The sequence below is a fragment of the Babylonia areolata genome, chromosome 5, assembly GCF_041734735.1.
Source record: "Babylonia areolata isolate BAREFJ2019XMU chromosome 5, ASM4173473v1, whole genome shotgun sequence".
In the NCBI taxonomy this organism is placed as follows: domain Eukaryota; kingdom Metazoa; phylum Mollusca; class Gastropoda; order Neogastropoda; family Buccinidae; genus Babylonia; species Babylonia areolata.
This window is the reverse complement of record NC_134880.1, coordinates 6,913,604-6,926,103: the sequence shown is the minus strand read 5'-3', so window position 1 is coordinate 6,926,103 and position 12,500 is coordinate 6,913,604. Positions and strand designations below refer to the sequence as shown.

General features: G+C 43.8%; 1 protein-coding gene across 3 annotated transcripts in view; it reads right to left on the bottom strand.

The window, feature by feature from the left end:
* Positions 1 to 12,500, bottom strand: part of LOC143281896 (transducin-like enhancer protein 4) — a 95,165-nt gene that overhangs the window by 2,901 nt on the left and 79,764 nt on the right. For all 3 annotated transcript variants that reach the window (XM_076587174.1, XM_076587173.1, XM_076587175.1), the window contains exons 15-20: positions 11,650 to 11,830; positions 9,891 to 9,959; positions 9,280 to 9,381; positions 4,227 to 4,372; positions 586 to 697; positions 1 to 57 (exon numbers count right to left, since the gene is read on the bottom strand). The exon at positions 1 to 57 is cut by the window's left edge and continues 26 nt beyond it. In XM_076587174.1, the coding sequence (XP_076443289.1) occupies positions 1 to 57; positions 586 to 697; positions 4,227 to 4,372; positions 9,280 to 9,381; positions 9,891 to 9,959; positions 11,650 to 11,830 (667 nt within the window). The remainder of the gene's footprint in view (positions 58 to 585; positions 698 to 4,226; positions 4,373 to 9,279; positions 9,382 to 9,890; positions 9,960 to 11,649; positions 11,831 to 12,500) is intronic.

The window sequence follows — 12,500 nt, the reverse complement described above, 5'->3', positions numbered from 1 at the left end:
GCAGTAACCAAGGGAGAAGATCTGTGATGAAAAGTCATGCTGCTGCAGTTGTCTCCCCTGCACAAAACAATGACCTCTGAGTAACCATGCGTGAACAACAGTCAACGTAACCATGCCAACCTCAATGTGAAGATGATGATCAATGATCCTGACCCCTCTGGTTATAACAATACCAATGGAAACAAGTGGTCAACAACTGATTTGATGATCGCAACCTTTATGGTTTCAACAGTATCAATGTATATAGTGGCGCACAAGCACTCAGATGATGATAACAATGAAATTATAATTGTAAGTGAAGTCCATGATATCTTTTTTTTTTTAATGACTGTGTTAATGTTGACAGCACTGAACAATGAACAAGCTGACAATGGCAGTAAAGAACACACACATACACATAATGATGCAAGAGTGTACATACTGATTCACACAAATAAATGCAAAGGCAGTTGCAAACACACACACACATATTTCACAAATGCACACACAAATACATCCACAATAACACATACACACCATCCCCCCCCCCACCCCACCCCCCTCACACACCCCCCACACGACTCCCCAACCCCCCACACGACTGACCTCCCTGAGGTCCCAGGAGCGCACAGTGTTATCCAGGCCCCCAGTCCACAGTTTGGTGCCGTCAGGGGAGATGTCTATACAGCTGGCACCGTCTGTGTGGCCCTGGAACTGTCTGCAACGTCATCACAGCACTGTTACATGTTCTTGTCTGGAACTGTCTGCAACGTCATCACAGCACTGTTACAAGTTCTTGTTGCTCATAGTCCAGCCGACAGCACGGGGCCGTGTCAGGAACCACAACACATCACCGTTACATCAACACAGGACTGCCTGCAAAGTCATCACATCACTGTCACATCAACACAGAACTGCCTGCAAAGTCATCACATCACTGTCACATCACCACACCACTGTTACATCACTGTTACATCAACACACCACTGTTACATCACCATGTCACTGTTACATCAACACACCACTGTTACATCACGACATCACTGTCACATCAACACACCACTTTTACATCACCACATCACTGTTTCATCACCACGTCACTGTTACATCAACACACCACTTTTACATCACTGTTACATCACCACACCACTGTTACATCACTGTTACATCACCACACCACTGTTACATCAACACATCTCTGTTACATCGACACATCACTGCCTGCAAGGTCATCACATCACTGTAACATCAACACAACACTGCTACGTCAACACACCACTGTAACATCAACACACCACACCACTGCTACGTGAACACACCACTGTAACATCAACACACCACTGCTACATCAACACACGACTGCTACATCAACACACCACTGCCAAGTCAACACACTGCAACATCAACAGACCACACCACTGCTACGTCAACACACCACTGCTACGTCAACACACCACTGCTACATCAACACACCACTGCTACATCAACACACCACTGCTACGTCAACACACAACACACCACTGCTACGTCAACACACCACTGCTACGTCAACACACCACTGCTACATCAACACACCACTGTTACATCAACACACCACTGCTACATCAACACACCACTGTAACATCAACACACCACTGTTACATCAACACACCACTGTAACATCAACACACCACTGCTACGTCAACACACCACTGTAACATCAACACACTGCAACATCAACACACCACTCCACTGCTATGTCAACACACCACCACTGCTACATCAACACACAACACACCACTGCTACGTCAACACACAACACACCACTGCTACGTCAACACATCACTGTTACATCACCACACCACTGTAACATCAACACACCACTGCTACGTCAACACACCACTGCTACATCAACACACCACTGCTACATCAACACACCACTGTTACATCACCACGTCACTGTTACATCAACACACCACTGTTACATCACGACATCACTGTCACATCAACACACCACTTTTACATCACCACATCACTGTTTCATCACCACATCACTGTTACATCAACACACCACTGTTACATCACTGTTACATCACCACACCACTGTTACATCAACACATCTCTGTTACATCGACACATCACTGCCTGCAAGGTCATCACATCACTGTAACATCAACACACCACTGTAACATCAACACACCACACCACTGCTATGTGAACACACCACTGTAACATCAACACACCACACCACTGCTACATCAACACACCACACCACTGCTACATCAACACACCACTGCTACGTCAACACACAACACACCACTGCAACATCAACACACCACTCCACTGCTATGTCAACACACCACTGCTACATCAACACACCACTGTAACATCAACACACCACTGCTACGTCAACACACCACTGTAACATCAACACACCACTGCTACATCAACACACCACTGTTACGTCAACACACCACTGTAACATCAACACACCACTGCTACATCAACACACCACTGTTACATCAACACATCACTGCTATGTCAACACACCACTGTAATATCAACACACCACACCACTGCTACATCAACACACCACTGCTACGTCAACACACCACTGCTACGTCAACACACCACTGCTACATCAACACACCACTGCTACATCAACACACCACTGCTACATCAACACACCACTGCTACGTCAACACACCACTGCCTGCAAGGTCCCATCACTGTTACATCGACAGTCATCACACACCTTTCTTTGTTCTGTTCATTGTTCATCCCCCCCTCTCTGTTGTTATCAACATTACATTCCTCTTTCCATCTTCTGTAAATCTGCAATGCTGATTAACTGTCTGTGTCATGCGTCTGGATATATGTAATGTGGACATGAAATACACACAATCAATGAATAATGTGACATGTGTGTTGATAAATGGTGTGGACATGTGATATACATGATCAATGAATAATGTGACATGTGTGTTGATGATATGTGGACATGTGATACACATGATCAATGAATAATGTGACATGTGTGTTGATAAATGATATGTGGACATGTGACATACACAATCAATGAATACTGTGACATGTGTGTGGATATATGTAATGTGGACATGAGATATACATGATCAATGAATACTGTGACACGTGTGTGGATATATGTAATGTGGACATGAGATACACACAATCAATGAATAATGTGACATGTGTGTGGATAAATGGTATGTGGACATGAGATACACACAATCAATGAATAATGTGACATGTGTGTGGATAAATGGTATGTGGACATGTGATATACATGATCAATGAATAATGTGACATGTGTTGATAAATGATATGGACATGAGATATACACAATCAGTGAATAATAAGACGTGTGTTGATAAATGATATGTGGACATGTGACATACACAATCAATGAATACTGTGACATGTGTGTGGATATATGTAATGTGGACATGAGATATACATGATCAATGAATACTGTGACATGTGTTGATAAATGATATGTGGACATGTGATACACACGATCAATGAATAATGTGACATGTGTTGATAAATGATATGTGGACATGTGATATACACAATCAACATATATAATATGACATGTGTGATGATAAATATGTGGACATGTGATACACATGATCAATGAATACTGTGACATGTGTGTTGATAAATGATAATTATGTAGACATGAGATATACATGATGAATGAGTACTGTGACACGTGTGTGGATATATGTATTGTGGACATGAGATACACACGATCAATGAATAATGTGACATGTGTTGATGTATATAATGTGGACATGAGATATACATGATGAATGAGTACTGTGACACGTGTGTGGATATATGTATTGTGGACATGTGATACACACGATCAATGAATAATGTGACATGTGTTGATAAATGATATGTGGACATGTGATATGCACGATCAATGAATAATGTGACATGTTTTGATAAATAATAATGTGGACATGATACACACACGATCAATGAATAATGTGACATGAGTGTGGATGTATATAATGTGGACATGAGATATACGCGATAGTGAATACCAATCAAACAGAAACACAATTAACTCATCAAACATGACCCAATTACGCAAAGATGCCTGCACACCAAAGCGAAACACAGAAAAGACACTTGCATGCACACCCACACCCCCACACACACCCGTCCAGTGACACACACCCCCCCCCGCCCTCTCCCACACACCCACTCACCAACACACACACACAGTGCCTCACCTGACCAGGGTCTGGTTGTGCAGATCCCAGACAGCGATGTTGCCATCACTGCAGCAGCTGAAGCACACCTTGCCGTCGGGGCTGATGGCCAGAGCGTAGCAGGCCGGGGCGCTGGACGTCAGCTCTGCTTTGATGCGCGGCGTCGGCTGCACAGCACAGTACACCTCTTCATGTCTACACCTCTCGCCGCAGTAAACCTCTTCATGTCTACATCTCTCGCTGCAGTAAACCTCTTCATGTCTACACCTCTCGCTGCAGTAAACCTCTTCATGTCTACACCTCTCGCTGCAGTAAACCTCTTCATGTCTACATCTCTTGCTGCAGTAAACCTCTTCATATTTACATCTCTCACTGCAGTAAACCTCTTCATGTCTACACTTCTCGCTGCAGTCACCAGTCTGGTGTAAAGGAGAACAAGACAGGCAAGGCCTTCAAGACTCACTTGTGATACACTTAAAAAATATTTTTTTTAATCTGATCGTTAAAATGTGTTCTGTATTTGTTATTATAAAGCTTCGGGTTAAAAGAAAAAGAAAAAAAAAGTCCTAACGGCAAATTCGAACTCCGCGTGTTCGGCTGAGAAGAAACTGTCTTACCCATTACACTATCATGGCTCCTTAACTGACGTTCAAAAATATAATATTTAAACATGCTTTTTTAAAGGGCGATAAATTGATTGCGGTATTTGTGGTGAGAACACTGTTTAAATCATATTATTATGGTGTATCTTGGGCATTCAAAAATTCTTTAAGGGCAATTAAAAATTCTTTTTAAGTCCACGGTAAAGGAAACATGGCTATCCCCGCAATCACACTGCAACATTTTGCCGTTTTCTCTGGATCTAGATAGATGTACAAGTTTCAGTTAGTTACACCCGGTTGACACGGTCAATTCAATTTCTCTTTTATGTTCATTCTAGTTTGATAGTTTTAAAGTTGATATGAAAAATTGAGTATTTTGTTAAACTAATAACACGTAGAGCAAAGTACAAGTACTTCTAAACGTCTTATGAAGTGAAAAGGACTTCATTTTGAGAAAAGTCAAGACAAGGGTATTAACTCACATGGTTTATTATTTTTAACTGTGAATTCCAACTGATTCTGTAGATATTTTTATGGCAGTTTGGGGCATCCAGTAAGTGATGAGGTGTTCACAAATCTTTCTCTGAATAAATATTTTAACGGTCTCCTTCTCCAACTTTCCATCACATGTTATCGTGTATTGTCCATTGAATATAGGATTGAACAACAACTTGAAACAAAATGGCATCATTTGCGTTTGCGAAGAATATAAGCACATGCTTTGAATGTGTATAAATATGTTTACGCAATTGATTTTTGCCCATGACCTTCAGGGCTCAGCCAATAGATCTATAAAGTCCACTCGTCGTATTGATTTTTAGTATTTTCCAAAAAAGACCACTTGGGCGAATGAACATTGTGAAAGCCCTGTACACTCAGAGTAAAACACACAAGCTTTTTATGTACTGAATATAATTTCAAAATGTAATGTTTAAGATCAGAAAGATCAGTTTAAAGCAAATTAAGTCCCCTAGCATTAATTACAGATTAATTTCCCTTTTTTTCCTTTTTCTGCACCAAAACGTTTGCAAAAGAAATATAACTTCCATGCTTAGCAAAGAAGTTCCTGTTTGAACAAAAAATGATAATAATGACTGCTCTTGTTGTTGTGTCAGAATATCAGATCAAAGTGCCAAGTTTAGAGAATAAAAAAAAATATAAATATAACAGTAAATGCAGTTTGCATATAGTTTGGCTTTTTTTTTCTTTTTTTTTGTGCCCATCCCAGAGGTGCAATATTGTTTTAAACAAGATGACTGGAAAGAACTGAATTTTTCCTATTTTTATGCCTAATTTGGTGTCAACTGACAGTATTTGCAAAGAAAATGGCACTGTTAAAGTTTACCATGGACACACACACACACACACACACAGACAACCGAACACAGGGTTAAAACATAGACTCACTTTGTTTACACAAGTGAGTCAAAAACTGAGCAAGGAGATGGGTTCTGATTCTGCTGGATGGATGGTGAAATAACGAAAACACCTTGCACAGTGCCCTGCCTCGTCATTCACCCTGCAAGTTTCCAGTTCTGTCCAGCCGCTTGAGTCAAAGGTGATGACAACACGCAACGCTCATTCCAGTCTCCTTGAACAGGCCTCACAAGCAAAACAGGCAAAATCCTTGACATAAAAAAAACAAACTAAAAAGCGTTTGTTCTTTTCTATCTTCATTAACACCTAGAAAGGAGGTCAAGCTTGGTGACACACATGGCCCAATTTCTCATGATGGTGAAGGCCTTGGATGGATCCATCCATGACTGAACATTCTCTTCAAAGGAGAACACAAACCAACCACCCACAATCCTGCCGGGTACAAAACAAAAACATCACACCACGCTCTGTATTTCCCAACCAAGTCCAAGTTCTCAACACATTTCAGCTCTGGACGCCACTGCTGAAAAGCGAAGGTGGTCTGCAGTCACTCTTAATCACATTCTGTTCCACACTATTTCTCTTCTTCTGTTTTTTGTTTCCTTGGAGCAGGCATGGACAGTGTCTACAGTTTCAGTTTCAGTAGCTCAAGGAGGCGTCACTGCGTTCGGACAAATCCATATACGCTACACCACATCTGCCAAGCAGATGCCTGACCAGCAGCGTAACCCAACGCGCTTAGTCAGGCCTTGAGAAAAAAAAAAGAAAAAAAAGGTGAATAGATAATAGATAAGCTTACATAAATAAATAAATAAATAAATAATAATTATAGTGTCTACAGAGTTGTATCCCTTTGGCTGCTGACATGCAGAGAAGCCATGAAACAGCAGTGGAGCAAGTGACACTGAGCTAGGCTTTCAGGATCATGGCTTCGATGCTAGTGGTCTCTGCGCGGTCCAGGACCTCAAGGTTTGTGATCCTGTCCTGCCAGGATTGAACACAAGCATCGCAAGTGAAAGCGCTACAACCGTTTGATGTGCCTTCTGACGGGCGCAACAGCCGAGTGGTTAAAGCGTTGGACTGTCAATCTGAGGGTCCCGGGTTCGAATCACGGTGACGGCGCCTGGTGGGTGAAGGGTGGAGATTTTTACGACCTCCCAGGTCAACATATGTGCAGACCTGCTAGTGCCTGAACCCCCTTCGTGTGTGTATGCAAGCAGAAGATCAAATACGCACGTTAAAGATCCTGTAATCCATGTCAGCATTCGGTGGGTTATGGAAGCAAGAACATACCCAGCATGCACACCCCCGAAAAACGGAGTATGACTGCCTACATGGCGGGGTAAAAACGGTCATACACGTAAAAGCCCACTCGTGTGCATACGAGTGAACGTGGGAGTTGCAGCCCACGAACGCAGAAGAAGAAGAAGATGTGCCTTCTGTGCAAACAAGCAAAACAACTGGTACGTAATCCTCCACATGTTATAAACAAGTTCTCACTTTCAGTCATCGCACATCAGAGTTGTTTCACGTACCCTCCGTTTCCATCAGTTGATGTCAATGTGTGACTTTCTTTGCTTTTCTCAAGGCCTGACTAAGCGCGTTGGGTTACGCTGCTGGTCAGGCATCCGCTTGGCAGATGTGGTGTAGCGTATATGGATTTGTCCAAACGCAGTGACGCCTCCTTGAGCTACTAAAACTGAAACTTTGCTTTACACACTCTCACTTTCAGTAAGAAGGAAAGTGGCAGCATGGTCAAGATGTTTACTTGCCAATTCAGTGTCTGTGAGCATGGTCAAGATGTTTACCTGCCAATTCAGTGTCTGTGAGCATGGTCAAGATGTTTACCTGCCAATTCAGTGTCTGTGAACATGGTCAAGATGTTTACCTGCCAATTCAGTGTCTGTGAGCATGGTCAAGATGTTTACCTGCCAATCCAGTGTCTGTGAGCATGGTCAAGATGTTTACCTGCCAATTCAGTGTCTGTGAGCATGGTCAAGATGTTTACCTGCCAGTTCAGTGTCTGTGAGCATGGTCAAGATGTTTACCTGCCAATTCAGTGTCTGTGAGCATGGTCAAGATGTTTACCTGCCAATTCAGTGTCTGTGAACATGGTCAAGATGTTTACCTGCCAATTCAGTGTCTGTGAGCATGGTCAAGATGTTTACCTGCCAATTCAGTGTCTGTGAGGGCCTGGGTTCCATTCCTCCTCTCACCCTTTCTCCCAAGTTTGACTGGAAAATCAAACTGGGTGTCTTCTTCTTCTTCTTCTTCTTCTGCGTTCACTCGTATGCACACGAGTGGGCTTTTACGTGTATGACCGTTTTTACCCCGCCATGTAGGCAGCCATACTCCGTTTTCGGGGGTGTGCATGCTGGGTATTTTCTTGTTTCCATAACCCACCGAACGCTGACATGGATTACAGGATCTTTAACGTGCGTATCTGATCTTCTGCTTGCATATACACACGAAGGGAGTTCAGGCACTAGCAGGTCTGCACATATGTTGACCTGGGAGATTGTAAAAATCTCCACCCTTTACCCACCAGGGGCCGTCACCATGATTCGAACCTGGGACTCTCAGATTGACAGTCCAACGCTAAACCACTCGGCTATTGCGCCCGTCAAACTGGGTGTCTATCCACTCCGATGAGATGATAAACCAAGACCTCCCCTGGGCAGCACGCACAAGGTGCATAGAAAAAAAATCCATGGCAACCGAAGTGTATTGTCCTCTGGCAGAGCTGTAGAGGAAATCCACTCGGATAGGTACACAAACAAATATGCATGACCTCAAGGCCTGACAAAGCGTGTTGGGTTACGCTGCTGGTCAGCGTCTGCCTAGCAGATGTGGTGTAGCGTATATGGATTTCTCCAAACTCAGTGATGCTTCCTTGAGAAACTGAAACTGAGTCAGTAGATATTGACATATGATTTGTCTTGTCCTAAGCTTTTGCACACCATCACTTTCAGTCAGCTGATATCCCCCTGACTGTTCTTTCTCTGGGAACTGAACAACCAGGTGTAACCACCTTACCTTCAGACCACACAGAGACAGGGGAGGTAAGACAGACAGACAGGGGAGGTAACACTGACCGTAGCCAGATCCCAGATGGAGAGAGTGCTGGCCTCTCCCCCAACGATCAGTGTCCGTCCGTCCTGTAGCAGTTTGATGGAACGGATGTAGTTGTCCCTTTGCTGCACACACACACACACACACACACACACACACACATACAACACACACATAACAGTCATTAGTTCAGATATATACTTTTTGCTGCACACACACACACACACACACACACACACATACACACACAAACAACACACACACACACAACACACATACATACAACACACACACACAACACACACACATATGACACACACACACACACACACACACACACACACACACACACACACATACACACACACAACAAACACACACACAACACACACACACACACACACACATACAACACACACAGTCATTAGTTCAGATATATACTTTTTGCTACACACACACACACACACACACACACACACACAACACACACACATACAACACACACACACATAACAGTCATTAGTTCAGATATATACTTTTTGCTGCACACACACACACACACACACACACACACACACACACACACACACACACACACACAGAAGTTCCATTCAATCCAGCCCTTTCTACTCACCAAACAGTCCAGCTGTGAGATAGGACTTTTGTTTCCTGGCTGACTGATGTCCCACACTTTGACACAGCCCTGAAACACACAGCACAGCACTACACATGGTACACAGTATTACACAGCACAGCACTACACATGGTACACAGTATTACACAGCACAGCACTACACATGGTACACAGTATTACACAGCACAGCGCTACACATGTGATACAGCATTACACAGCACAGCACTACACATGGTACACAGTATTACACAGCACAGCACTACACATGGTACACAGTATTACAAAGCACAGCACTACACATGGTACACAGTATTACACAGCACAGCACTACACATGGTACACAGTATTACACAGCGCAGCACTACACATGGTACACAGTATTACAAAGCACAGCACTACACATGGTACACAGCATTACACAGCACAGCACTACACATGATATACAGCATTATACAGCACAGCACTACGCATGGTACACAGTATTACACAGCACAGCACTACACATAATACACAGCATTACAGAGCACAGCACTACACATGGTACACAGCATTACACAGCACAGCACTACACATGATACACAGCATTACACAGCACAGCACTAGACATGATATACAGCATTATACAGCACTACACATCATGATATACAGCATTACAAAGCACAGCACTACACATGATATACAGCATTACACAGCACAGCACTACACATGATATACAGCATTACACAGCACAGCACCACACATGGTGCACAGTATTACAAAGCACAGCACTGCACATGATATACAGCACTACACATGACACACAGCATTACACAGCACAGCACTACACATGATAAACAGCATTATACAGCACTACACATCATGATATACTGCATTACACAATACAGCACTACATGATATACAGCATTATACAGCACTACACATGACACACAGCATTACACAGCACAGCACTACACATGATATACAGCACTACACATGACACACAGCATTACACAGTACAGCACTACATGATATACAGCATTATACAGCACTACACATGATACACAGCACAGCACTACACATGATATACAGCATTATACAGCACTACACATCATGATATACAGCATTACACAGCATATAGCACTGCACGATATACAGCATTATACAGCACTACACATGACACACAGCATTACACAGCACAGCACTACACATGATATACAGCATTATACAGCACAGCACTACACAAGATATACAGCATTATACAGCACTACACATCATGATATACAGCATTACACAGCACAGCACTACACATGATATACAGCATTACACAGCACATCACTACACACACCCTTTCACATCATGATAAACAGTATTACAAAACACGTACACAACAAAATACCTGACATACAACACCCCACAACCCCCAGTATACACTGCTCTACCCCCTGCACAACACAACACCCCCGACACGCACCCCCCAAACCCCTACACACAACACAGCATCCCACAATACTAACCCCCATCTTGCACCCAGTGTAGATGTAATGTGTGGGGTTGCTGATGGTGACGGCATACACCACTTCCCTGTGTACGCCTGACAACACTCAACACCCCTCACAAAACAATACCCCCGCACTACACGATGCAACCCAACACACCACCACCCCCACCTTGCCCCCGGTGTAGACGTGGCGTGTGGGGTTGCTGAAGGTGACAGCACACACCACCTACCTGTGTACACCTGACAACACAACACCCCCCACAAGACCACACCACCACGCACCTTGCCCCCGGTGTAGACGTGGCGTGTGGGGTTGCTGATGGTGACGGCACACACCACCTCGCCGTGGCTCAGGGTGTTGATCTGGCGGGCGTGGCGGGGGATGCCCGGGCCGATCAGGGCATCGGGGGGGAAGGGCACCGGCTGCATCTGACCCTCCCCACTCACATGGAACGAGTAGGCCCTGTTGGGACACACCTCATCTTGCTCAGTGCAAACCCCACCATCTTTCATCTCCTTCTTTGTTCGGGGGCTGCAACTCCCACGTTCAATCCTATGTACAGGAGTGGGCTTTTACGTGTACGACCGTTTTTACACCGCCATGTTGGCAGCCATACTCCGTTTTCGGGGGTGTGCATGCTGGACAGGTTCTTGTTTCCATAACCCACCGACATGGATTGCAGGATCTTTAACGCCCGTATTTGATCTTCTGCTTGCGTATACACACGAAGGGGGTTCAGGCACAAGCAGATCTGCACATATGTTGACCTAGGAGAACGGAAAAAATCTCCGCCCTTTACCCACCAGGCGCCGTTACCAAGATTCGAACGCCGGACAAATCAGATTGAAAGTTCAACGCTTTAACCACTTGGCTACTGCGTCTGTCCACCATCTTTTAACCTGTTGGACACACCTCACGTCACTCTGTTGTCACTTCAATGCAACCCCTTCTTCATCCTTCAACCGGCACAATCAATTCATTCACTGGTCTTGTTAAACGCAGAACACACCACCAGTTTACTGATTAGCTAACACAAAACATTACCAATTTATTTATCAATGGACATGAAACATCACCTATTTATTCATTTACTAAACATGACACATCACCGATTCATTTTCAAACTAACATG